General features: G+C 54.5%; 10 protein-coding genes across 10 annotated transcripts; 8 read left to right on the top strand and 2 right to left on the bottom strand.

Moving 5' to 3' along the window:
- Nucleotides 1–607: 607 nt before the first annotated feature.
- Nucleotides 608–3,373, top strand: WHR41_07746 (uncharacterized protein). Its single transcript, XM_069376350.1, has 3 exons — nt 608–1,010; nt 1,070–2,705; nt 2,759–3,373. Exons 1-3 carry the CDS (start codon nt 759–761, stop codon nt 3,181–3,183), a joined length of 2,313 nt encoding a protein of 770 aa, XP_069226711.1. The 5' UTR covers nt 608–758; the 3' UTR covers nt 3,184–3,373.
- A 662-nt stretch (nt 3,374–4,035) lies between these two features.
- WHR41_07745 (uncharacterized protein) lies at nt 4,036–4,590 on the top strand (the record flags this gene model as incomplete). Its single annotated transcript, XM_069376349.1, has 2 exons — nt 4,036–4,339; nt 4,403–4,590. 2 exons carry the CDS (start codon nt 4,036–4,038, stop codon nt 4,588–4,590), a joined length of 492 nt encoding a protein of 163 aa, XP_069226710.1.
- Nucleotides 4,591–5,003: 413 nt separating this feature from the next.
- Nucleotides 5,004–5,940, top strand: WHR41_07744 (uncharacterized protein). The gene is made up of 3 exons (XM_069376348.1): nt 5,004–5,183; nt 5,252–5,496; nt 5,619–5,940. The coding sequence occupies exons 1-3, from the start codon at nt 5,058–5,060 to the stop codon at nt 5,818–5,820; spliced, it is 573 nt and encodes a 190-aa protein (XP_069226709.1). The 5' UTR covers nt 5,004–5,057; the 3' UTR covers nt 5,821–5,940.
- Nucleotides 5,866–6,580, bottom strand: WHR41_07743 (uncharacterized protein). Its single transcript, XM_069376347.1, has 3 exons — nt 6,514–6,580; nt 6,331–6,458; nt 5,866–6,272 (listed from the first exon to the last, which is right to left on the bottom strand). Exons 1-3 carry the CDS (start codon nt 6,525–6,527, stop codon nt 6,145–6,147), a joined length of 270 nt encoding a protein of 89 aa, XP_069226708.1. The 5' UTR covers nt 6,528–6,580; the 3' UTR covers nt 5,866–6,144.
- Nucleotides 6,581–6,995: 415 nt separating this feature from the next.
- WHR41_07742 (uncharacterized protein) lies at nt 6,996–9,230 on the top strand (the record flags this gene model as incomplete). The annotated part of the gene is made up of 1 exon (XM_069376346.1): nt 6,996–9,230. The coding sequence occupies one exon, from the start codon at nt 6,996–6,998 to the stop codon at nt 9,228–9,230; it is 2,235 nt and encodes a 744-aa protein (XP_069226707.1).
- Nucleotides 9,231–9,632: 402 nt separating this feature from the next.
- On the top strand, nt 9,633–11,133 carry WHR41_07741 (uncharacterized protein). Its single transcript, XM_069376345.1, has 3 exons — nt 9,633–9,796; nt 9,850–10,466; nt 10,586–11,133. The coding sequence occupies exons 1-3, from the start codon at nt 9,773–9,775 to the stop codon at nt 10,641–10,643; spliced, it is 699 nt and encodes a 232-aa protein (XP_069226706.1). The 5' UTR covers nt 9,633–9,772; the 3' UTR covers nt 10,644–11,133.
- Nucleotides 11,134–11,840: 707 nt separating this feature from the next.
- Nucleotides 11,841–13,859, top strand: WHR41_07740 (uncharacterized protein; the record flags this gene model as incomplete). The annotated part of the gene is made up of 2 exons (XM_069376344.1): nt 11,841–12,124; nt 12,179–13,859. 2 exons carry the CDS (start codon nt 11,841–11,843, stop codon nt 13,857–13,859), a joined length of 1,965 nt encoding a protein of 654 aa, XP_069226705.1.
- Nucleotides 13,860–13,901: 42 nt separating this feature from the next.
- WHR41_07739 (uncharacterized protein) lies at nt 13,902–16,705 on the bottom strand. The gene is made up of 5 exons (XM_069376343.1): nt 16,132–16,705; nt 15,285–16,041; nt 14,957–15,232; nt 14,763–14,902; nt 13,902–14,662 (listed from the first exon to the last, which is right to left on the bottom strand). The coding sequence occupies exons 2-5, from the start codon at nt 16,016–16,018 to the stop codon at nt 14,574–14,576; spliced, it is 1,239 nt and encodes a 412-aa protein (XP_069226765.1). The 5' UTR covers nt 16,019–16,041; nt 16,132–16,705; the 3' UTR covers nt 13,902–14,573.
- A 363-nt stretch (nt 16,706–17,068) lies between these two features.
- WHR41_07738 (uncharacterized protein) lies at nt 17,069–17,715 on the top strand. Its single transcript, XM_069376342.1, has 2 exons — nt 17,069–17,212; nt 17,287–17,715. Exons 1-2 carry the CDS (start codon nt 17,126–17,128, stop codon nt 17,380–17,382), a joined length of 183 nt encoding a protein of 60 aa, XP_069226766.1. The 5' UTR covers nt 17,069–17,125; the 3' UTR covers nt 17,383–17,715.
- A 998-nt stretch (nt 17,716–18,713) lies between these two features.
- Nucleotides 18,714–20,848, top strand: WHR41_07737 (uncharacterized protein). Its single transcript, XM_069376341.1, has 3 exons — nt 18,714–19,285; nt 19,403–20,588; nt 20,647–20,848. Exons 1-2 carry the CDS (start codon nt 19,090–19,092, stop codon nt 20,353–20,355), a joined length of 1,149 nt encoding a protein of 382 aa, XP_069226771.1. The 5' UTR covers nt 18,714–19,089; the 3' UTR covers nt 20,356–20,588; nt 20,647–20,848.
- The last annotated feature ends 3,322 nt before the right edge of the window (nt 20,849–24,170 follow it).

Below are 24,170 nucleotides of genomic sequence, written 5' to 3'. Positions count from 1 at the left end.
CCGACCAGTCCGGCAAGTCTTCGCACCCGGACGAGTCGTCCATCCAGATCTCCGCTACTGTCTTGGCGCAGTCTCAGGCGCCTATACCTACCGATTCCTCAGGTGCAGCAGCATGACGAGAATGGAGCGGATGATCTGACAGTGTGGCTTCTCTGCTGAAGTGAAACGTTGAGGACCCTTCTGAACGGACTTATTCCTGTTGGCAGCGTACTCCGGGCATGCGGACATGCATATGACTTTGTGTTGTGCGAGCCGGGATTGCCTTCAGAAACCCTCGTCTTCGCCTAAGGGCAATGCCCGCGAAGTACCAATAGTGGCATGATACGGAGAGGAGAAATACTCTCCGCGAAGTTCTGTCGTCTTTGAACCGGCAAAAAGGCAGACAGATGAGGTCCTCACATGGACAAAGCGGCCGATACCGCTGCCACAAGCAAGGTGTTGAAGGACACTCAGATTGCGGAAGCATCACATGTACATGCCCAATCGAATAAGTCTCTAACGCAAGGAGCTTGCGATCACGTGTTGTCGCGTGACGTCGGGCTTGGCGCGATGGAGCGCCGACAGGGGCCAGCGTAAGCTCGAAACAGCCCAGGTGTTCATCTCGAACAGAGCTACTATTCTTCGCTGAAGAAGCTTGATTTTTGTGCCCGAAACGGCAGATCTTCTCACTAACTCGCGGCCGGGAACCGCTTTCCAGTCACTCCTTCAAATCCTCTTACCGTTTTAACTGAGCTCTTCTGAGCTCTGGCCGATCCACCATGTCCTCCCCCAATGGCCTCCGCCAACGAGGAGGAGGAAAGCGCGGCGCTACAGACATAGACTCAACAAAAGCTCAGGACGCTGCGAGCAACGCGGTCAACCAGTTCAAGGGCAATGCTCAAGAGACGGTGCAAAGGGAATGGGACTACAAGCTTGCATTGGTCGTGATCACGATCCTGGCTTTCGTCACGCGCTTCTGGGGCATCAGCCATCCAAACCAGGTGGTGTTCGATGAGGTCCACTTCGGCAAGGTAAGAGCAGAGAGCATCCAAAGCATATTAGCGCAATAAATCTGATTCCAACATAACAGTTTGCATCCTATTATCTTCAGCGCACCTACTTCTTCGACGTCCACCCTCCCTTCGGCAAGCTCCTATTCGCGTTTGCCGGTTGGCTTGTTGGATACGATGGATCATTCTTGTTCGAGAACATTGGCGATTCTTACATCACCAACAAGGTCCCATACGTCGCATATCGATCGATGCCTGCAATGATGGGTTCCTTGACCGTCAGCGCCGTCTTCTGGATCATGTGGGAATCCGGATACAGTCTCCCTGCTTGCATTGTCGCATCCTCCATCGTTCTTTTCGATAATGCGCACATTGGACAGACTCGCCTGATCCTACTCGATGCGACGCTCGTTCTCTTCATGGCGCTCAGCGTCTTGTGCTACATCCGGTTCTACAAGCTTCGCCATGCTCCTTTTGGGCGCAAGTGGTGGAAGTGGCTTCTCTTGACTGGTATTTGCATGTCTTGCGTCATTAGCACCAAGTATGTCGGAGCCTTCACCTTCTTCTCAATCGGTGTGCCTGTCATCATCGATCTCTGGGACTTGCTGGACATCAATCGCAAGCAAGGTGCTCTCAGCATTCCTGAATTCGGCAAGCATTTGGGTGCTCGTATTATCGGATTCATTGTCGTTCCCTTCTTGATGTATCTCTTCTGGTTCCAGGTCCACTTCACTATCCTCTCGCGATCTGGCCCGGGTGACGACTTTATGACTCCGGAATTCCAGGCAACATTGAGCGACAACATCATGACTCAGCAGGCTGTTGGAATCGACTACTTCGACAACATTGCCATGAAGCATAAGGAAACCAAAGTCTATCTCCACTCGCATGTGGACAAGTACCCACTGCGCTACGAAGACGGACGAATCTCCTCTCAAGGCCAACAGGTCACCGGCTACCCCCACAATGACACCAACAACCTGTGGCAAATCGTTCCTTCTAAAGAGGTGGAAGGGCTTGGTCATCCCGTGAAGAACGGAGATGTGGTTCGCTTCCGCCACTTGGTGACTGATAGCTGGCTTCTTACTCACGATGTCGCCTCGCCATACTATCCTACGAACCAGGAGTTCACGACCGTCGGTGCCGAAGACGCCAATGGCAATCGCTTCAACGATACTCTCTTTGAGATTAGGATCGAGAATGGCAAGTCCAACCAGCAATTCAAGACCATGGCATCTCACTTCAAGCTCGTTCACTGGCCCACCAAGGTTGCAATGTGGACCCACACAACACCTCTTCCGGATTGGGGTTACAAGCAAGCCGAAATCAACGGCAACAAGAACATTGTTCAGTCCAGCAATATCTGGTACGTTGAGGAAATCCCTGGCCTTCCGGCTGACTCTCCCCGTCTAAAGAAGGAAGAGCGCAAGGTCCAGAGTATGCCGTTCCTGAAGAAGTACTTCGAACTTCAGCGGGCCATGTTCTTCCACAACAATGCTCTCACTTCAAGCCATCCATACTCTTCTTTCCCAATTCAGTGGCCCTTCCTGCTGCGCGGCGTCAGTTTCTGGACCGAGAACGAGACCAGGCAACAAATCTATTTCCTTGGCAACCCGATCGGTTGGTGGATTGCATCTTCGATCCTTGCAGTTTTCTCCGGCATCATTTTGGCGGACCAAGTCAGCATTCGCCGTGGTGTCGATGCGCTTGACAAACGTAAGTCAGCTCTTTTTTCAGCGCAGCCTAACAAGGATACTGACAATGTGCAGGCGCGCGTTCTCGGTTGTACAACAGCACAGGCTTCTTCTTCTTGACCTGGGCCGCTCACTATATTCCTTTCTTCATCATGGGCCGTCAGCTCTTCCTCCACCACTACCTTCCCGCTCATCTCGCTAGTGCTCTAGTTGCTGGCGCTTTGATCGAATTTATCTTCAACATTGAGCCTTCAGAAGCCGCAACCTTTCCCAAGGAAGGCGGAAAGGTTATTACCAAGGGACCTCGCAGCAGGCCGATCAGGGAGAGGATTGCTGGCCAATCGCTCCTTGCTACATGGGCTGCTTCTGGTGTCGTTATTGCTGCGCTGGTCTGGGGCTTTTGGTTCTTTGCGCCGCTTACTTACGGCACTCCTGGTCTTACCGTGCCAGAGGTCCAGTCTAGGAAGTGGCTCAACTATGACCTTCACTTCGCTAAGTAAGCGCGGGGCTCAATTGATGGAGCGCAATAAGGTGTTTGGTTCGGCGATTGGTTCGACGCGTTCGGACTATATGTATTAGTGCATGGCGCAACGGAAGTGCAATCAAACTCTAGCATACCCTACCCTTGCTGGTCTCATCTGTTTCAAATTCAACACTACTGTCTCTTTCCACCATGCTTGATGTCCCGGAATTATGCGGCACGGACGCCTTTCGCCGAATCTCGAAGTGGGCCTATAAAGTACCCTAAGATCATTGTGAATGATGAACACTGATTTTCTATAGTCGCATTTCACTAAGACAATCCTGTCCACGCTTGCTGGTATGATTTTAGGCGAACAAGTCTATTGTTTCCGACTCGATTGCCGCTCACCGACGAAAATTACCGCTTGCTTTCTGCAATGGTCAAAGAGAAAGTCAAAGGGTTGCGATACAAATGCTGCGAGTCTTCCATTTCCCTTTGCGCATTCACCAATCCACTGTCACTGGCAGTTGAATTCACTTCGCAATGACCTTTAAAGCAAGGCAGTCAAGTCTTCGCACAAAGCGCATGGTTTCATTGGCGCATCAACCAATCTGAGTCTCCGCTTACAGTCAGATGCTTCAGCCGCCTTCGCGCATGTGAAGTGGAAGGAGCGACCCAGGCATCCGCGCGCGCATAAAACTTGCGCCGCTTCCTCTCGCAGATGCTTTCCATCACACAACTCCAAACCACTTGACACAGCGATACCTTAACAAGACGTATGTATTGGTCTATAACCTCTACATAAATGATCGTCTTGTGTCTCTTTGCTATTGTCATCATCAGAGTCGTTGAGCTAACACCTCATCCAGGGCACACTCACCCTTTCACCATGTCGAATGAAAAGTCTCTCACCACGCCGAAAGAAAAGCTCGACGGCCGGAGCTTCACCTTCGAGACCATGGCCTGTGTCCTGGCTGTCTTGGAAAGCAAGGGTGCCACCCTCAGCGGCAAGGCCTACGACCTCATGGCGCAGCTCGATGGCAAGCGTACCACCGCCGCGTTCCAGCACCAATTCCGTGCCGTCAAGACTCGCGCCAAAGAGCTGGCTGCCCAGCTTGACGGTGGCGCCGCTGTTCCAAGAAAGCGCAAGGGAGCTAAGAAGTCGACTTCGGTGGTGGGCAAGAAGCGCGGCAGTACGTAAAAAACAACCGCATTTTGCTTTGATGTCTGATCGCTAACATTACGCTACTCAATAGAGACCGATGTGGACGAAGACGACGACGAGGTGATTCCAGCGAAGAACACCCAACCGAAGAAGGCTAAGGTCGAGAACCAGCAGTCGGTCGAGCCGCCGATGGGGCTTGGATTCGAGTTCGACAAGCACGAGAACCCGTATGGCTACAATCCCGGGTTCTTTCAGAACGCGAATGGTCCATTCGAGTAGGCTATCGCGTCTGCGCCATGGTGTTGGCCTTCTCACACTGATGAAGGCTTGCGTCCAATGACGCTGGGATTCCACAATGGCTAGAGAGACGAATTCAAGACGGGGTTTTGGAGAGAGCTACAGATCGGCTGGTCTGTACGTAGGATTGATTGAATGATGAACGATTGCTTTTCGCAGAATGCTTTTATGTCATGCCTCCATTCAATTAAACATTGGATGCTAATCAATGACTCTCACGTAAATCAGAGTAGGCGTGAAATTTACGGCATGTAGATATCCAACCTCAGTTGCGCATCTACTTGAGCATTGTGTACTCAGTGTTCGTGAAGTGACGTTGGAGCGAGGTTACGTCTGAGTAAGCCTTGGCGCGGGCACGGGTGTAGCCGCAGAGCCAGCATTGAACCTCACCCTGCGATGACCATCTGGTATACGAGCCCTACACACGCCCATTGGCTCGCCCCCGTACAATGCAACCCCTTCAAAGAGCAGCACTGCGCTCCGCGCGTGGTGTGCGATCCCAAATTCAGCGTCGCTACGCGAGCCACGGCGCCGGCGACGCGCACCACACCTCCTCCGGCACTGAGAGCTTCGGCGTATGTTCTGCCAGAAACTTCGATTGCGCTTCTGCGCGCTGTAGTCTAAGCTACTAATCGATGTATAGGCTGGTTTCTACGTCGCGATCACTGCTGTCCCTGTCACCTTCCTCGGCCTCAACTATGCCACTTCTGGCGACAAGGAGCCTTACTTCACCCGCCTGATCACGAACACCTACAACAAATACGCAAACACTTGGGCGGAGCGCAACAACGCTCACACGGACATGATTGAGCAGGCTGCGGCAGACAGAGTCCTGTTCTTGAACGAAGCCAGCAACGCAGTCCGTCACGTTGACCTGAGGTTCCCTGAGTATGTCCCCACTCGAGTAGTTGCATGAGGAAGAAACAGAAGGATTATGGTTGGAGCGGAAAAGCCATGCCTGTGTCGGGGAAAAAATCAAGACTGAACGAGCACTAATGCCAATGCGATAGGATCTTCAACGTGAGCTCGCCCTGGAACGTCCCTGCCGGACACGGCGGTGCCAACCTCGACCACCTGATCGCCAAGTACGAAAAGGAGGCATTCGAGCAGAACGAGAGGAAGCTTCAAGAGGTGAAGGAGAACAGGGTTCCCAGGGAGCAGCCTGTGACGCCGTTTGCTAAGCGTACACCGGCCGCTTCGGACAGCGGTTAGAGGAGATGATAAGACGGTAAACGTAGAAAGGCGCAATTGTTCAAATCTGTATATATCCCGACCAGCAACAGAGCTGCGGAAAGAGTTTCATATGTCTTTGACACGATCCGTCACGTAATATCTGCTCCATGAAAGTGCAAATCTTAGTATAGTTGAGAGTATCAAGGGACCAAGCCCAGGTGTATGGTACATCCTCCCTGGTATCTTTACAAGTCCCGCGCATCAACAGTATTTTCATGCCACCAATTCGCCAAACGCCTGCCATATGCATTGCATTGCCCATTTGTACATCTTATCAAATCTCACCACATCTGTCCTCAGGACTCATTGTTTCTGGTTGGGAATGGCGTTGCTCGGTGTGCTGCCTACTGTTGCGCCGGTCTGCACAGGTGCATCGGGTATGGGCACGTCGCTGAAGTCGTCCTGGCCAATAGCCTTGAGAGTGTATGTGTCTGCGCGCGGATGTCAGCTATGAAAATCCAGGGCGGTTGGCCCGCAATTCCCACTCACAGACACCGCCAACAAATCCCAGCAGCAATAGACCGGTGAGAGTGTTTTTGACCAGGTAGGGCTGGCGAGCGCGGTAAAGCGCAGCGGTCGGGCGATTCTGCTTGTCGTAGTACGACGACTGGGGCATGCTGTGCGTTGCATTAGTTTCAATAAAGCACGCATGTATTTGCCGTATGTACGTACCGTCCGAGAGGCATTTTGACAGTGTAGCCGGTGCTGAGCGAATGTCGCCTTCTTCCCAAGGTTGATCTCGAACGAGGGTCTTCGAGATCATATGCCAAGGCTAGCGCCAGTCTCGGGAAGCCGCAGCCGAACAAGGAAGCTGGCGCGCGCATCCCGAGAGAGCTTCACGCGCATGCTTGCAAGCCAGCCGCACGTACGGCGTTTCCTTTGCGCAACCCTCTCCATTGATCTCGACACCACCTACTCACGACAACCGAGCCGACTCATTACTAAACGCCACCGTGTCTCCGTACTTTGCGCGCGCAACCACCATATTTCGCCCGCGTGTCATGAGCCTGCGGAAAGCTGTTGTCGTCGTTCCTTTGCCTTTATAGAGATCCAAGGCGGCCTCCTGGAAGGATAGTCATCAGTGAAGCCAACAGGCGCGCGAGCGAGGCTTGGATTGCCGTGATCACGTTCTGCATACCCCATAAGTTCTCAATATGAGTTCACCAGCGGAAACAATAAGGCAGCTGAACTCGGCTCGTGACATCGTCCTCAGAGATGCGACAATCTACCCTCAAGTCGTCCCTGGAGTGCTGCCAGTAATTGGTATCTCGACGCCTGTTGAGCAGCGAAGATGGGGTGCCGACTTTCTTGCAGAGACATTTGCGTCGCCTGTCATCAACGCGGAGGACAAGCAAAAGATGTGCGTGGGCAGTGGGGTATTGGACACGCTGGGCTCATATCTGGACAGAAAGGCGCAGGTGGGCGACGAGGAGGATCCGGCTGTGGTGAAGAGTGCAGTTCAGTGCGCGGCGAGTGTGTATCCTCTCGTCTTCAGACACACGATGAGCACGTCAAACGATGAGGCGTGGAAAAAGATGGCTGCCATAAAGATGAGCATTTTGCGTCGCATGGACACGGCACCTTTCGGTGTGAGGATATGCTGCGTAAAATTCGTTGCTATGGTTGTGCAAGTCCAGACCCCAGGCCTGATTGCCGATCCGCGACGACAGGAGCAGAATGAAGTCAGTCTTGCACTCGTGCCTAGAGAACATGCAGTACTCAAGGTCGGCAACTTGGAGGCAGAGGCGAGTGGTTTGCTAGATCGTCTGCTTTATGTGCTCCAGGAGGACGCAGAGGATGCGCTGTTGGTGACTGCGACACTGAATGCCCTCTCCTTTATCGTTCAACGGAGAGCAAGCATCAGCAACAAGATTTTGGGCACTGTACTCAATTTTAACCCGCTCAAGCTTGCTTCTCGAACAATGTCTGGCAGGGACAAGATCTCCGTCAGAAGTATGACACGCACGACAATGACGTTCTTGCTTCATGTTCTCAAGCGCAACCCACATCATACTCTTGGGGGAAGGATACAGCAACACGTTGAACGTCTTCGACATGGCCTCATTCAGGCCTTCTCAGATGCGAATCAACTGAAGCGACCAGCCCCGGACGACCCAACAGACGGGTTAGATGACGCCAAACGTCAGCGTGTCGAGGAAGCGGCCTCAGCTGGCTCTGCAACGTCACAAGCAAGAATCCAACCGTCTACACATATACCGCATGGATCTACTGTCGCCCACCTGTTCACTCTCTCGGAAGACAAGGCTGCGACAAGCTTCGATGTTACGGCAATTCCACACAACCTCGTTGCGCAATTGATACCACCTCTGATGCAGTCAGTGGATCAAGCCAGCTTTGATGAAGCAATCAACATCGTAAAGTCGAGATATCTCAACCTCAGTAAGCAGCCACCACCAGATGCTGCAGATGCCGCAAGAGCAGCCATTGGTGATGACGAAGACGACTACGACCCGTCAATGACCATGGGAGGAGATGCGGAGCAGGTGCTCAACAGACTTGACCAGATGCCTCCAGAAGGCTTCGAAGGGCCTGGAATAGCGATCGGACCCTTCAAACTTCCCACTCCGGCACCACTGACGGACCAAGAGAAGAATGAGTATGGCAAGGACAGCGTCACTCATGTGTTCGAGACTCTTGCAGAGATGGATCGCGACGCCAGGCAGAAAGGAGTCAAAAAGCTCGAGCTTCCCAAAGGATTCAGCAGGGCCCCCGTGCCCAATCACGACAGAGAGGGCTGGCTTGCTCTCATCACACGGCTGGCAACTCGGTCGCAGTTCGAGCTCGAAGATGGTGACGCTCCGGTAAAACAAGAGAACGGCGACCGTGCCTTAACAAAGAAGGGGAGCAATTTCTTTCCGTCTGCAGGCATCAGAGAATCTCTGCTCAACTATGTGATGGAAAACTTCCGCGCCAGAATCAATGTGGCGATCTCCTGGCTAAACGAAGAGTGGTACTGCGATCGCGTGTTGCAAGAGCAGAAGGGAACTCGTGGCTCGGAAGACACAACGCCGACTTACGTTTCCTACACTATTCGATTAATGGATTCTTTGATTCCGTACCTCGATACGAAAGACAACAGGGTTCTCATTCGACTCGTGTCCGAGATCCCGTCCCTACCCGCCGAGATTTTCCCCAGGCTGCGAAAGATCGCGGATGATCCGGAACGCGTGAACCTTGTCGTGCAAGCATTGCTTTACCTTGTCATGTTCAGGCCGCCTGCGAGAGAAGCAGCACTGGATGCGCTCGAGACTCTATGGCGGGAAAATGAGGACGCTAGGAAGCCGGCCGAAAAACACTTGGCTAAATGGAGGCCTGGTGTGGTGGAGAAGGGCCTTGAGGATAAGCAAGAAATTAAGACGGAGGCATAGGGGCAGGAAATGCGATGTATATCATGGAGCGTAGTCCAACACAAATGCCATGCACGTCGGTCTAGCAATGGCAGATAGCTCACAACACAACATTCCATGTTCCTTCGCAAACGGCATTGACTTCATTGAAATGAGGATGTAGCATTTCGTGAATTTTCACTATAGTGACACCATAATGTTATTATCGAAGGCCTCAGGCGGTGCCCAGCGCTTACCTATCCAACCATCTCCGCTCGCCCAGCATGTCTCTTCTCTCGGTTCGGCTCGGCGGTCTCGGCCGGCTCGGGCATGTGAAAATGATGCCGACGTCAGTTGGCACGCGCGCGTGTCTGGGGAAGCTCACAAGCCGAGGTTCCTTGCGGCTCTGAAGTCGTGGCTTTGGGTGCACATGCAGAATCGCGGCAGGGTGCTCTCCATAGCATCTACAATCCACAACTGCTTCAATCGCGATTCTACCCGCGACGTGTTTTTCTTGAATCCGCTACCACCTGACCTTAGGAAGAAGCAAGGCTCTGAAGCCAAGCGGCGTGCTCGGCATCATCATGGACGATCTCAAGGCTATTCAGGTACGTCCCTGGGGTCGGAAGGTCTACGAGATGTGCGACTAACAACCCCTCAGGGCGAACTCGAGAAGGTCATTCTGGACCCTAAATACCACCAACCACTCGTGCTCCTCAAAGCGATCCGGAATGGCCTCGTCTACGGCGTCAAAGTTCGATTCCCTCATGCCCTGGTCATGATCTTCCTCTTCCGGTCAGGAACGGTACGCGAGAAACTCTGGGCTATCTACAAAGCCACCCGATTACACGCTTTCAACCTTGCGAAATTCGCTTTCCTTTACAAGTCCTCCATGCTGGCATTGAGAAATGTCAACGGCAAAGAACAAAGCATCCATTCTTTCTTTGCGGGCCTCTTCGGTGGTTACTGGGTCTTTGGACATGGGAAAGCACAGTTCAGCAGCGTCAGTCAGCAGATCTGCATTTACGTGTTTGCAAGAGTAGTGCTGGGCTTAGCCAAGCTGGCGGTTCAACCACCTGGGGACAACACCTTGATTGGTGGCGCATACGGCGGACATGGCGGCAAGGGTATCTTTGGTTTGAGCGAGCAGCAACTGGAGCTCGTGAGAAAGCGGTCCTGGCCTGTATTTGCCAGTTTGAGTTGGGCCAGTGTCATGTGGCTCTTCAGGTGGTACCCAGAGATGCTGCAACCAAGTCTGCGAAACAGCATGACGTACATGTACGTGCGGCCTTTTCTTCCCCCCAGAACTCCTGTTTACACCATGAGCGATTGTGACATAAGCGGCCTTATCGTCGCTGCAACTGACACAGGGCTGACGGCGACTTTCTCTTGTCCAGATACAACAACGCGGACACTTGGGATGGCCTGCAGAATTTCGTTTGGCACAACAAATAAGAAAATTACGATTCACGAAGCTTTGGATACCCAATGCACATTTCTCTGCACATCCTCTTTTCCTTTGAGATGCATGATCTTTTGCTGTCGTGCGTTGGCTTCGGGGCGCGTCGTCGAGACTGACATGTGCGTTCAGCTTTGCTCACTCAGAGCACTGGTCCGACCTCAGGACCTTTGTGATGCAATACAACCTTCCAGCTCTGCCTGGTATGCCCGGGAAACTCGACTAAATAGAGGATACACGCGTGGGCGAAATCAGCACAATCTACATGATATATCGCTAGATCGCCACGACGACTTTCAACGCTACAGCTGATCACGGGTAAATGGTGGCGTTTTGGCGCTTTTCGGGAATGATCTGTCAATTATTGGAGCACCGTATCCGCGATGACAATGGACGCTGGTCCCGCTTTTCTCTGAGAGAGTATCAGACTAATGGAATTTCAAGAAAGAACTCACCATCTCAATGCTAGCAATCCTCATATTCCGACCTCAAAGTGCACATATCAACACGTTAGTGGCGACGCACATGGGCTGAATAAGGCTAAAAGTCCAGGCAGCTGTGTTCCCTTGCGGCTCAAAAGATGTCTCAGCGTCAACCTCAGTCAGCGAAGCCCACAATTGTGGCTGTTGGACATCTATGCGTGCTCGTTTAGAAAACAAGGCACGCTGCTTAAGTTTTTCAGACAAAACTGGGAGTACACGATCTCTATGGTAACCTGACCACGTACCATCTACACCGCCATGTGCTCAAATTCAGTACGGCTGTGCATTTTCCTGAAATTGATCATCTTTTCGAAAATAAGCTTTGTCATACCAGCCTCAACTCGCTGTCCATGAACCGCTGGCTTCATCTCGAGACCAGTGGCCCTTCTTACAAGTGTCGTCGGACAAGATCTGCTGATTAGACCTTGTGATCATGGCACGGTCTCAAGGTGGACCCGCCGACGCCGCCTCATCATACCATTCTACCAAACCAGGGATGTCTTTGGCGAAGAATAGTGAAGGCCGAGCCTAGCCGTAATGGCTTACGATGAAGAGCCATACAAGCTGCGTAATCCATGCAGCCATGAATTTCACACACCCAACAGACCTGACACGATGGCGCAAAGGCCGTCTATAAGAGACTCGTCCTGCTGCTCATCGACGGAGCGTGGGAGTCACTGGACGTTTGCATAACGGAGATACCCTTTCACAATGCTCTTCATCGCTTCAATCATTACCAATCTCCTGGTTTACGGTTCCCTCGCCTCGCCTCTCACGCAGCATCATGCGGTTCACGAAAGGAGAAGTACCCACCCGGCTGGCTGGACTCGCCGTAGTGAAATAAACAACAGAGCCATTCTGCCAATGCGAATCGCTCTCGTACAGAGCAACCTTGAGAGAGGTCACGAGTGGCTAATGCAGGTCTCTCATCCGGGCTCGGAGAAGTACGGGCAGCACTGGAGTGCGAAGGAGGTCGCAGAGGCCTTTGCTCCGAGGTACAGTGTCACGGTATTCGAAACGCGTGGAACGTCATACTGAACAACGTCTAGCGATGAAACTGTGACGGCGGTCAGGGACTGGCTTCATTCCGCTGGTGTCTCTTCGGGCCGCATCTGGCAGTCGCAGAGCCGCGCCTGGCTCCACTTCAATGCCACGGCTGAGGATGCCGGGCGTCTCCTCCAAACCAAGTATCACGTTTGGGAACATGAGGATTCCGGGATGTCGCATGTTGTATGCGATGAGTACAGTGTCCCAGAAAACATCCAGAAACACATCGACTTCGTCTATCCGTCGGTCCATTTTGACATTCCTCTCATTCGTCGCGACGACAACACGAACAACCTGGCATCTCGCGATGCCAACGGTCCTCGTATCGGCGAGCCAAGTTCTGGATGGCTGTATAAGACGACGCAATGGATCGATAAATCGGATCTCAGCCACGAGCTGGTGGACTGCGACCAGCAGACCACTCCAGCGTGCCTGCGAGCCCTCTATGAAATTCCCATCAACGAAGAGGTCGCGGAAGGCAATAGTTTCGGCGTCGCAGAGTTTTCGCCACAAGCTTACATCGGCATGGATCTTGACATCTTCTTCTCTAACTACAGCCAAAGAGTTGTCGGCGAACGCCCTATAGAGAAGATGATCAGCGGAGCGATCGTCCAGCAGCAGAACAAATCCTGCCAGTTCAATTGCGAGTCAGACCTCGACCTCGAATACGCGATGACCCTGGTGTACCCGCAAAAGGTCACTCTGTACCAGGTCGGAGACGTCGTCCGGGGTGCCAGCTTCAACAACTTCCTCGACGCTTTCGATGCTTCGTACTGCGAAGGCGATGATCCCGTATCCGACACCATCTATCCCGATCCCAGCCCCGGCGGGTACAAAGGATTCCACACCTGTGGCGCCTATGAACCTGCCAAAGTCGTGAGCATCTCCTACGCCTACAACGAGCACGACCTGCTGCCCGCCTACGAACGACGCCAATGCAACGAATACCTCAAATTCGGCCTCATGGGCTCCTCCTTCCTCGTCTCCAGCGGCGACTACGGCGTCTCCGGCATCTCCAACCAATGCATTGACCCGGCCAACCGCGCACCGGGCCCCAACGCCTCCTACACCGACGGCACCTACGGCACCTTCAACCCCTCCTTCCCCGCCAGCTGCCCGTACATCACCGCCGTCGGCGGCACGCAGGTGATCGAAAACACCAACGTCGTCGAGGCCCTCGCCGCCGGGCAGCAGCCGGAGCAGACCTGCGCGCGCTTCGCCTACTCCGGCGGCGGCTTCAGCAACGTCTTCGAACTGCCGGACTACCAGGCGGCGACGGTGAAGCAGTGGTTCGCCGACCACCCGCCGGCCTACAGCAGCGACCGCTACAACAGCAGCCAGCAGACGCGCGGCTACCCGGACATCAGCGCGAACGGGGCGAACTTCGCGTTCGCGGCGAACGCGGAGTGGGGGCTCGCGTACGGCACGTCGGCGTCGACGCCCGTGCTTGGAAGCATTCTGACGCTGATCAACCAGCAGCGCTTGAAGGCTGGGAAGAGTAGCGTTGGGTTTGTGAACCCGACGGCCTACGCACACCCGGAGGTGTTCAACGATGTGACGCTGGGGAGCAACAAGGGGTGTGGCGTAGAGGGGTGGGAGGCGGTCGCGGGCTGGGATCCGGCGACGGGCCTGGGGACGCCGAATTATCCGAAGATGCTGGAGCTGTGGATGTCGCTGCCTTGATGGCGGGTTGATGTCGAGGGCTCTGGGTGGAGCGAGAGTGGGTTTGGTGCTGATGATTTTCTTTCGTCACGTTGCAGGTCAACGGAAGGCTTGTCTCTCTCTCACTTTCTTTCTTAGAATACATCAGTATCGACTAGGAAATACCGTACTTCTAGGAACACATCCCCTCTATGAAATTCAGTGCATGGTCCAACGACGCGGCAGAACTAGAAAACGTGCGAGGATGAATGTACAGTACAAGCGTTCAAAGAGATCCCCCCGCTTCCCACCGAGGTAGTATCAATCTGCGTGTGGTGAAATGTAAAGAAATGGCCGTCGGCGTAGTTGTAGTGGACTTGCGCTATTGCCGCCACGTCTCAACTCGCCTATCAAGTACAAGAAGAGGTCGTCCTCGATCCATCGGCGATGCCTTCTGATTGCGCTCTTGTCGGCACTAGCTGATCTCCTATCCAGGTCAGAGGTCGAGTTGCGCAAAGGTAGGGTACTTTCGAGGGCAGTCGGTAACGCGGCGATCTCTGATGCCGACATGTGCTTGTCAGGCTGCAAAACACGTATTGCGGCAATACTCATGGCAGTCGAACATGCCTGCGAAGTTCAATGCGTAGTCGTAGTTTCAGTAGCCATGAGCGGTGAAGGTTGCCGAAGCTTGTCCTCGCTGGCGAAAAGTTTACTGCGGCGGGAAAACGATTGGTCGTGGCCATATTGTGCAACGTGTCACATCGACCAAGAATGTGCATCCCAGTGTTGCATACCCGGAGCTGTGATGACGTCTGTCATACCCACGTGAGTTAGGAGGTTGGGATCTGCGAGCGTAAGAGTCAGCGATTTGTGCTTCTCCCATGGCGATTCTTCAAATACTAGTGAGCAACTCTGGCTGCATGTTGGGTTTCGAGAGTATCTCACCTTGTCCGGGCGGTGCAATGTCGTAGCCACCAGAGAAGTCCTGCTCGTAAGAGAATGATTGCTGCTGGTATGCTGGGTCGGAGAAAGATGTGCGGTTTTCGTCCGAATAGGTATTTGTAGGTCTTTGTTGGTGCTCTGATCTGGAAACGAGTGAGCGAAGGGTCCCGTGTCGTGTGTTGAGCATGGATAGTTACCTTTTGATAAGGTCATCGACGTTGTAATTCTTGTGCCTCCTGACGCAGTGCGCCTTGAAGTTGTCCTGTCTCGGCCACCACTTTGGCTTCCCGCTACTTGACTGGGTACAGGCGGCACAGACGTAGCCCTTGAGTGCACCTTTCGTTGGAGCCTGATTATGCTTGCCGGACTTGTAGTGGCGGTCGAGGTCATTGCTTGTAGCAAACCCCACGTCGATCTTCTTGCACTCGGCATATTTGCATTTGAAAGGCTTGAGGTGCCTCCGTTCGTGCTTACTGAAATAGGGTCAGTCATAACGGACACCGGGGCAGAACGCTAGGAACATACAGCTGATCCGATTGGTTCTTGGGCTGATAGGTCTTGCAATACTTGCACACGGGTAGTGGGTGACTGAGACGTCTCCGCCTTTGGGTAGAACTTTGAACCTGGCCATCCGATGCAAAGTGTCCAGGCTGAGGCCTGAGCGTTGCGATTGAAGGCTTGTGGGAGCCAGAGATTGCCGAGATCTCTGAAACGTCGTCAGGGTATAGAGTAGACTTGTAAATTGCAGGTTCATTGGGTGTTCTAGAAAGATAGCCAGAATCACGAGCCGAGGTTTGATCGCTTTCGGCCACACTGAACGTCCTGTAGTCCAAGAAGGGTCCTGTCTTTACCCCGTTGGATCTGGGAAAGGGAGCCGAACGATGTCCAGCAAGTTGGCTTTTGGCATACGATAGCACTGGCGGGCACCAAGCTTCTTCTGTAGGCTTGACGAGGCTCATCACATGGGTCCGCTCCACTAGATCATCGTTGGGATGGGGACCAAGCTCGATGGCTGGTCCTGGCGCTACGGACTGTTGGGCCGTGCTGTTGACATCTTGCGTTTCCTGAAGCATGAAATCGTAGGGATAGTCCCAGTCCTTTGACGCAAACGACACTGACGGATTCAAGGGTTGAGGAGCCCACGACCCTCCAAAATGCTGGGGCATAGAGCCTCTCGTTTGCATTTGCTGGCTTTCATCGTGGTCGTACTGTGGGAACAGGTCCTGAGACGCGAATCCATAGCCGCCGGCCATCTCCATGATGGACGGTGGACGGAGACGTTCTATATAGCCTCAGTCAGTGGGTTGTAGGAGTCTTGCCTTCGGACTCAGGCTACGAATCGGTGGATATCTCGGGATATAGTATGGCATACCACGCAATAGTCTCTGTCTAGGTGAGGCGCCGTATTTCGAGTGAGGCTGACTAACTTATCCCGCGACTGTTGTTTGCTGTCGGTGCTGAAAGAAGTTATTGGTGCAGTAAGATCGTCGTGGGACAGGTCGATGTGTTAGACAAGGCTGAGACCGATGTGCAAGGGTAAGCAACCAGAGATGCCAGTCGAGTAGAGAGCAGGGAAATAGAACGACGCAGAGGAGGGCGGGAGAACAAACCAGGGCTCGCGCCTCACAGATGATCACAGACAGGGCTGCCGGGGAGCTTCGCAGGGCGGCGGGCGGTCGAGTCACGGCAGCAATGCGACGCGAGACAGTTGCGCCGTCACCTCAGAACACCTCACTCGAGGACACCCCCATTGCGGCCTCTGTGTTGGCCAGCGCGGCGGCGAGATCCGCCTCCGGTGAGCGCATCGCAGGGCGCACCGCCCTGCCAGCAACAGCGGCGGCGGCAGCAAACCGAGGCGGCGGGCCTCAGAGAGTTTCAAGGCAAACTCGCACCCGCGCAGGCTGCATATGCAGATGGGCTCGACAGGTTCATGCGGGCGGCCTCTGGCCTTGGGCCGTGCCCGGGGCCAATAGCAGGGCCACCGGCAGCGTGGGTGCTGCGACTACCCGTCGAGCTCGTGATGGAGCGCGGCAGGCGGGGGGATGGGACGCAGCCGGCTCAGCAGCGCCTCGACTGCGCCCCTGAGGAATGCTGCCCACCGCGTACCGGAGGGGCGGCCTCTGGGTGCCGGCGTGCCAGAGGGTGCATGTACAGGATCAGACGGTGTGTATCAACCACACTACGGCAGGGCGCAGGCCGCTGCTGAGGCCGCCCAAGCCGTCGTCAACGATCGCCAAGCCAAGTGACGAGTGCAATCCACGCCCGACTTCAGCTCGCATGTGAGCGTGGATGGTGCGGTGTGCCTCGTTCGATCAGACCTCACCTTTTCACCCACCCGCCGCACATTGTTTGCTCTCATCGCAGCCATGGCCGATCCCAAGTGTGAGAACTGCGGAGCTGGTGTCGACGTCACTCCTGACGGCACACACGGACACTGCGCGACATGCAACAACGTACGTTAGCACTTAGCAGTGGCACAACCTTGCAGGTACTTCGCGGGCCCAAGTGCGCTGAAACTTTAGACCAGATCATTGAGCTCGAGAAGGGCTCAAGCAAGGATGGGGGTGAGGCGAAGGAGGGCGAAGCCCAGTCTGGTGGGAAGGACAGCTCCAACGAGGCTTAGGTCGGGATGCCTGGATGCGCTGGCGCTCCATCGCGCGACACACGTGCGTGTGTGCCATCAGAAACATGAGGCTTCATAGCCGATGCCTGCCTCGGCTCGTGCGGAGATTGGGAATTGCTGCTATGTACAGTACGTCCCTATCGCAATCGCAAGTAATCACGAGGCCAGATCAAGGTGCCTTAAGCCGAGTTCGGGGGATATTCCGTACCTGTTATTCTCCTAAGCCGACAATCTGCATGAGTCTCAAAAAGTTACTCCATAAAGCGAGGGAGCCCTTGGCTCGTGTTGATCGGATTGCATGGCGGTGATTGCCTTCGCCCGGCTTGTTATCGGCCCTTTCGCTTGAGATAGCGTTTTCTAATTGAGAGATTCCACCATCACGAGGTGTGACTGCGGCATCTAGACAACGAAAGATGGCTTGAGTCAAGGTAAATGTGAGGATGCCCAGTCTTGGACGTTCATTTCTTAGCACGGATGTCTATTGCCATCAAGGTCGTGCTTGAGACGATTGCCAGCTTTGAGCGGATGACGCCCGAATACATGAGAGTCGACAACACCTTGTTCAACTCAAGCAGAATTAGGGGGAAAATACACACAAGATATCCGCACATTATTTCAAACATCCAATTCATGTGTGTCATCGCAAAAAAGCACGATTAATGCATATCTAAGCTGGAGTCGTCAAGGACATTGATGTTACTAGGGTTAGGGTTAGGGTAAAAATGGGCAGCGGATTTGGCAACAATAATACATCCCTAGCAGGAGTCTCGGAGCATACGAAGACATTCTAGTAGCAACTCTAACGGACAAATCTCTAATACTCCCAACAGGCATCGTGTATTGCTTCCTTGACACAAGTCGTCGCCCGCCGCTGTATATTGACGACGCGTCCACCTGCTGATAGGACTCATCAGTGCGAGTCGAATGCTTCATTATTATTGTAGTGTAGTCGAAAGCGGTTTTCCTTGCATATACATCACTTGGTGGGTGGATATAGGGTCATTAAGATGCCTTGTTTGGCTCCGCGATTAAACCACAAGACATCGTTGCACGTCGCACTTCCGGTCTATTCGCCATGGAGGACAACTCCGGGAATAATTTAGGGCTACGGTCGTCGGTCTGAAGTCTTTGTATGTGACCAACGCTCGATCTTTCTGTTCTGATAGCCTCTCGTTCTGCTATAACACTGTATTCAATCGGAAACCCTCAATGACGATGTGTGTTTACAGATCGACAGGCACCGGCTTGTTGCTGGCGCGATAGAAAAAGGTTTCCCCGCAAATTACGCGCAAGTGGCCGTTGGGCTTGTGAATTGACAGGCCCTCCCAGGCGAAACGTGACGCCGCTGCGAATTACATGTCTCACTCCGCACCACGAGCGGTTCTGCAATAGTGCACTCTTTACTTCGGTTGCTAACATTGCCTTTCTCAGTCCATTTCAACCCCAACGCGTCCGCTGCGTGACGACACTCTGGCACGCGCTCCGTCCTAAGACATTGCACCCCTAGCCCGCAACGCCGACACCATCCGGCGGTCAGGACGCCCTTTGTTCGTCACCCACCGCTCGCGACGGGCGAACCACGACAAGGCGGCCAATCAGCCGGACCAAACCCTTCGGACACCAGCCCGACACGAAACGGCGTTCGATGCTGCCCTGGGTCCCACGCGCATCACGAGTTTCAGCAAGCGCGCCTCGCCCTCAGTCCAAATGAGCGCTCTCGCCCGCACCTCAGCGGCAAGCAGGGAATCCTCGCCGGTTCCGCAACCCAGCTCCCCGAACGCCGCCAACGACGCATACATGAAGTCGGAGCGCAAGAAACTCACCGGCAAGCTGTTCCGGCTGGACACCCCGAAGGGCGGCAAGCCGCCGGCAGCGACGCCGCGGGTCAATGGTGGTGAAGCAGGTACGTGCGACTGCAGAATGCGCGGACAAAGGGCGCTTGGAGAGACGCTTTGTCTAAGCGCTCGCGACAATGCCGCGACCGGTGGTGGAACGCTTGCTGACCGAGGTGTTCCAGCAGACAACAGTTTCCGCATCCCCTCCATGGTCTTCGATGACTCCACAGACCCGAACGTCGACATCCTCGCGCCCGGCTCAAGAGCATCAGTCGCGCTCCCAGGTTCCGTGCGAAGAGTCAGCGGATCCCTCGACGTCGCCGCTGCAGAAATGTCCCGCGCAGGAACTCTCTCCCCGCCGAACGAAAACCAATGGTCGTCTGCCGTCGGCCATGCTACAACGAACGGCAAAAGCGGGCGCGTGATCGAGCGGCTCATGGCCGAGAACGACAGACTAAAGAGAGAGCTCGAGCTGCAACTGCTGCGGTCCCAGGAACTGGAGCGTAACCTGCAGACCATGCGGCCGCAAATCGAGGCCTTGAGGACGGAGAACGACAATCTCAACCACGCTAATAGTATGGACGGGGCGATCCTGGCCCGCCGGGACAGGAAGATCGAGCAGTTGAAGGAGGAGGTCGCGACGGAGCGATCGAGAAGGGAGGCGTCGGATTTGCTGGCGCGGCGGTTGGAACGGCAGGCTGAGGACGTGCAGGACACCGCCAGGCGAGATGTGCAATTGGCCCACGAGGAAGCGAAACATTCCACCACACACGCCAGTATCCTGGAGCAGAGCCATCGCCAACTATCTTCCGAGTACAGACAGCGAGCAGAGCGGTGGCGGAAAGACCTCGGGGAAATGCAAGCACAGCGACAAGCAGATGCCGAGAAATTCTCTCGATTGGATGTTGTTGGCGAACAAATGCGAACGGAGCTCGAGCGGTCGCGGAAAATGCAGGTGGAATTTGTCGAGAAGTGGGATGAGTACACGAAGGCCAACGAGGACTGGAAGGCGGGCGTGGAGGGTGTTGCGGACTTTGAGAACAACAGGATGAGAAAGCTGAGCGAGGACATGGAGACTGTGACCAACCGGATGAAGTGGGTCATGGGTCTCGAGAAATCGAGGACGGAGAAAGTATGATTTGATTGTGTTGCGGGTCGGACGATTCGTTTTCGTATGTCTCATTTACAGGGTGATGGGCACAAGGCATGGCATTCGGGTGCGTTTCGGGCATCAGTGGTGTTTGTCCTTCATTCTTGCCAAATACAAACGTTGGAAGGATTCGCTACAGCCAATGGAGAGAACGAGGTATAAATGGCGTAGCAGGGAGGATATGAGGATTACCAAGCCGGGATCATAGATATTTCTTACAGGTGAGACGCTCCAGCATTACTGGCGGTTCTTGCTACATACAACTAAATCATACTCCAGACCAATGCAGTATACAACGACGATACCCTGTCTCTAGTGCTAATGAAGGGCCTTCGTGGCGTTCCTTTTGTCAAGATCAGCTTGTCGTACGGACGGGGTCTACATTGACGTGCAGCTTATGATCATGCCAAATGTGACAGACGAGAACATTGGGTACTACCGGCATAAGTGCTCTGATCGCCTCATCTCCGAGCAGCTAGAGCTCCCTCCAGCGCAGCGCAGACCTCTTCTGTCCGCGCGAGTGTTGCGGGCCGATTTCCACTTTCGTCGCTTCAGGTCACTCGCGCCTTCCTAACCTCACTCCTCACCAGAGCTTGTTTGTGTAAGGTACCTCTGCCGAGTTTTCAATCCTTCGCTCGCCACGCGCCATTACCGACACACGTTCTATCACATGAATCCACGCCATGGCGCTCAGTATTTCGACAGCACAGAGGCACGAGCTCGCTCATTATTTCCACGCCTCCCTGACGCGCTTCTCTTCGCTAGCTGTACAAGAGATTACGAGGCGATTCCACAGATCGGCCGAGGACTCCATCAATACTGCCGACTTGGACTCGCTGTTATTGTCGTTCGACAGCGAGAACCACATCTTCGCACTGACCTGCCGCAATAGCAGGGGATGCGACCTGGACGCTTTGCTCGCGCGCACTATCCTGAATTACGTCGCAAGTGAGGATGTAGAGGCTATTCGATTCCCCGAGGCGTCGTATGGGGACCCCTTCGATGAATGTGATCCGGACCTCGAAGAGATTGAAGAACAACCGACGCCGCAACAACCGATCGAGGTCCACGCGCTCAGCTTCGATGGCATCAACACCTATGGCAAGGCGAAGGCATTCCGCCTGCGCGAACTCCCACCAGCGCTCCAGTGTCGAGCCAAAAGCCGAGACAGCACCGCTGATGCAGGAAAAATGATCACCCTTCGCCACGTGAAATGGGACCAAGGGACCGAAATGCACATGTTCAACGGCAATATTGGCGAACAGTTCGCTCAGATGCCCGCGGAAGATTACGAAGACCTCAACATTCTTCTCGAGCTCGTTGATTTCAAGCCAATCCTCCGCACGATCATAAACCCACCAAAAGGGACTCGCGAAGCTCCCCCAAGGCGCTGGGAGTTCATCGGCGAGGAGCCGACCGTCAGCCAATGGCTTGCAGGCGTCGGCGAAACGAGACAGGTCGATCCGGACGCCGAGCCAGAGATCGCAAGAGATGCACTCAAGTTTTCGCAACATGGCTCCATGCAGCAACCTACGACGGGCCGGATCCGCATGCCTAAGGGTGTATCCTTCGCAGCTTTGCAGGCGCGGGCAGAGGATCAAGAGCCGGACAGATCTGAGGCGCAAGCAAACAACGCCTTCTCAAGATTGCTGATGGGGCGTACTGGCGCTGATAGCGCTAGCGAGTCCGAGGAGAGTGAAGAGGTTAATAGCGAGGCGAGTCAAGAGAAAGCGACGGATGACTTCTTCAGCCGTATGAAGCAGAAGGCTCGCGAATCGCCATCGGAGACTATCAAGACACCTACACCACACCCCGAGAAGACAACTGCCGCTACCAGGTTATTGGCCACGACAGCTTCAACGGTTGGTAACTTGCAGAATGACAGTGCCACCACGCCTTTGACGACGCTAGGAACATCAACGCCTGATCACGGCTTCCCAAGCTACAACCGACGATACGCCAAAGTCGATACTTGGGGCCTCACTGGTGATGCCAAAAACCAGGCCATATGGGAGAACGAGAATGCTGCACCCCTGTCTGCTCGTCGGAGAAACGATAGCGGATTCACGTATGAACAGCTAAAAGCCAAAAGAGAAGCAACTACTTCAGTGGGAGGATTGGGAAACAACTCCCAGCACCCGCAGCCAGTCGTCAGCAAGACCCCTATGAGTTATCGGGAGACTCCGTTTGGAGGAGATGAGCCGTGGGCACACAAGAACGTGCCTCCAACAGTACCCACGGGCAATCTGGTTGACACTGCTGATCCTTCCGTGGGCGGAAGCCGACTCGAGGTGCCTAGATTCCCTCCTGGATTGTTCCCTCCACTCGGATCAGAGCGCGCTCAGACAAAACCACAACAGCCTTCAAAGAAAGAACGGGGTGATAGAACTCAGTCTCGTGTTGCGTGGCAGGACGTTTCAACCAGCATCAGAACACAGTCACAGCCTCAGGAGCCCTTTCATGGAGACCTCGTCGACCTAGGCAGCTCTCCTGAAAAGTCAGGCAACAGGGACCTGATCCAGCTCGACGACGACCAGCCTATCGTTGAGCGTATGCAGACTCATCCCGAAGGTGAACCACGCTTATTCCATACCATGCGACAGCAGGCCAAAGGAGGAGGAGGAAAAAAGCAGAAGAAGAAGTCTAAAGGGACTAGTGTCAGCAAATCGACCACGGCGAACTGGGCCGTTTTAGACCGGCCATCACCTCCTCCGCCGCCGAAAGTGCCGAAAACTCAGGAACCGAAAGAGTCTGGGAGACAAGGCTGCTCAAATACTTCCGATAGCGATCAGAAGACCGCCGGACAAAGCTCAGCAAGCGATGTCCAGTTGAAAATCGACCAGCATCTAGCGGCCCTTCTCACAGAAGGCACCCAAAGCAGCCTCACAGTACGCTTTGGACTCATACTGCTGCCAGACGCGAACAACCTTGCTAACACGAAAGCGCTGCGTCTCGAAGACCTCCAGTCGAAGCTCGACGAAATCACGGCAAAGCACTCCTCCACAGTGTTCCGCACAGCTCTTGGCCGCGAGCGTTCAGACGGTGCATACCTGCTCCGACTCCCAGCAACGCTTCCTGACAGCAACGTTCCTCTCGTTGGATATACGGATGCCTGGTCCGATGACGACCCACACGCCTTGCAAGCCTCGACGGTGTACGAATTTTCCATTCTCGTCCCTGGCGGCGGCGAGTGGACAATCACCTTCGACCCGGAAAACGCAAACAACGCAACAGTCTTCCCTTCCAACGCGCAGCGCCCGATCCTCTACGTCCATTACCCAGCCCACGTCTGGGACGCCCGCATATCCCCCACAAGCACCTCCAACTCAGCAACGCCTGACGCCCCCTTGCAAACGTCGATAACCACCTTCCTCGAATCCCTGCACACCCCCCCTCGCCCCCCAACGAAGGACGACAAACCCAACCTCCCCCACCTGGAAGCCCACCTCCCGCCGTCAGCTTTCAGCGTCTCGCGCGCACACGCCAAACGCCGCTTCTCCCAACTCACCGCCGGCCGCGGAACCTGGCTCGTCGAGCAGGTCTGGGACTTGCATGTGCTCACTGGGGCGCGCGGGGCGATCGGTTTCGTGGCGAAGGAGGAGAGAGTCATGCGGAAGGAGGGCAGGGTTTGGTGGGAGGCGGGGCTGCGGGTTGAGAAGGCTGAGGGGCTGGAGGGGACTTTGGGGGAACTTGTGGGGTTGTTGGAGGATGTTGGGTTTGAGGAGTGTGATGAGAGGGTCGTGAGTGGGAGGAAGGAGGGGAAGAAGAGGGCGGAGGGGAAGGAATATGTGCCTTTTTGGTGA

This window comes from Cladosporium halotolerans (genome assembly GCF_011745625.1).
Source record: "Cladosporium halotolerans strain TM138-S3 chromosome Unknown Sca33, whole genome shotgun sequence".
Lineage (NCBI taxonomy): Eukaryota > Fungi > Ascomycota > Dothideomycetes > Cladosporiales > Cladosporiaceae > Cladosporium > Cladosporium halotolerans.
This window is presented reverse-complemented; position numbering and strand designations above follow the sequence as displayed.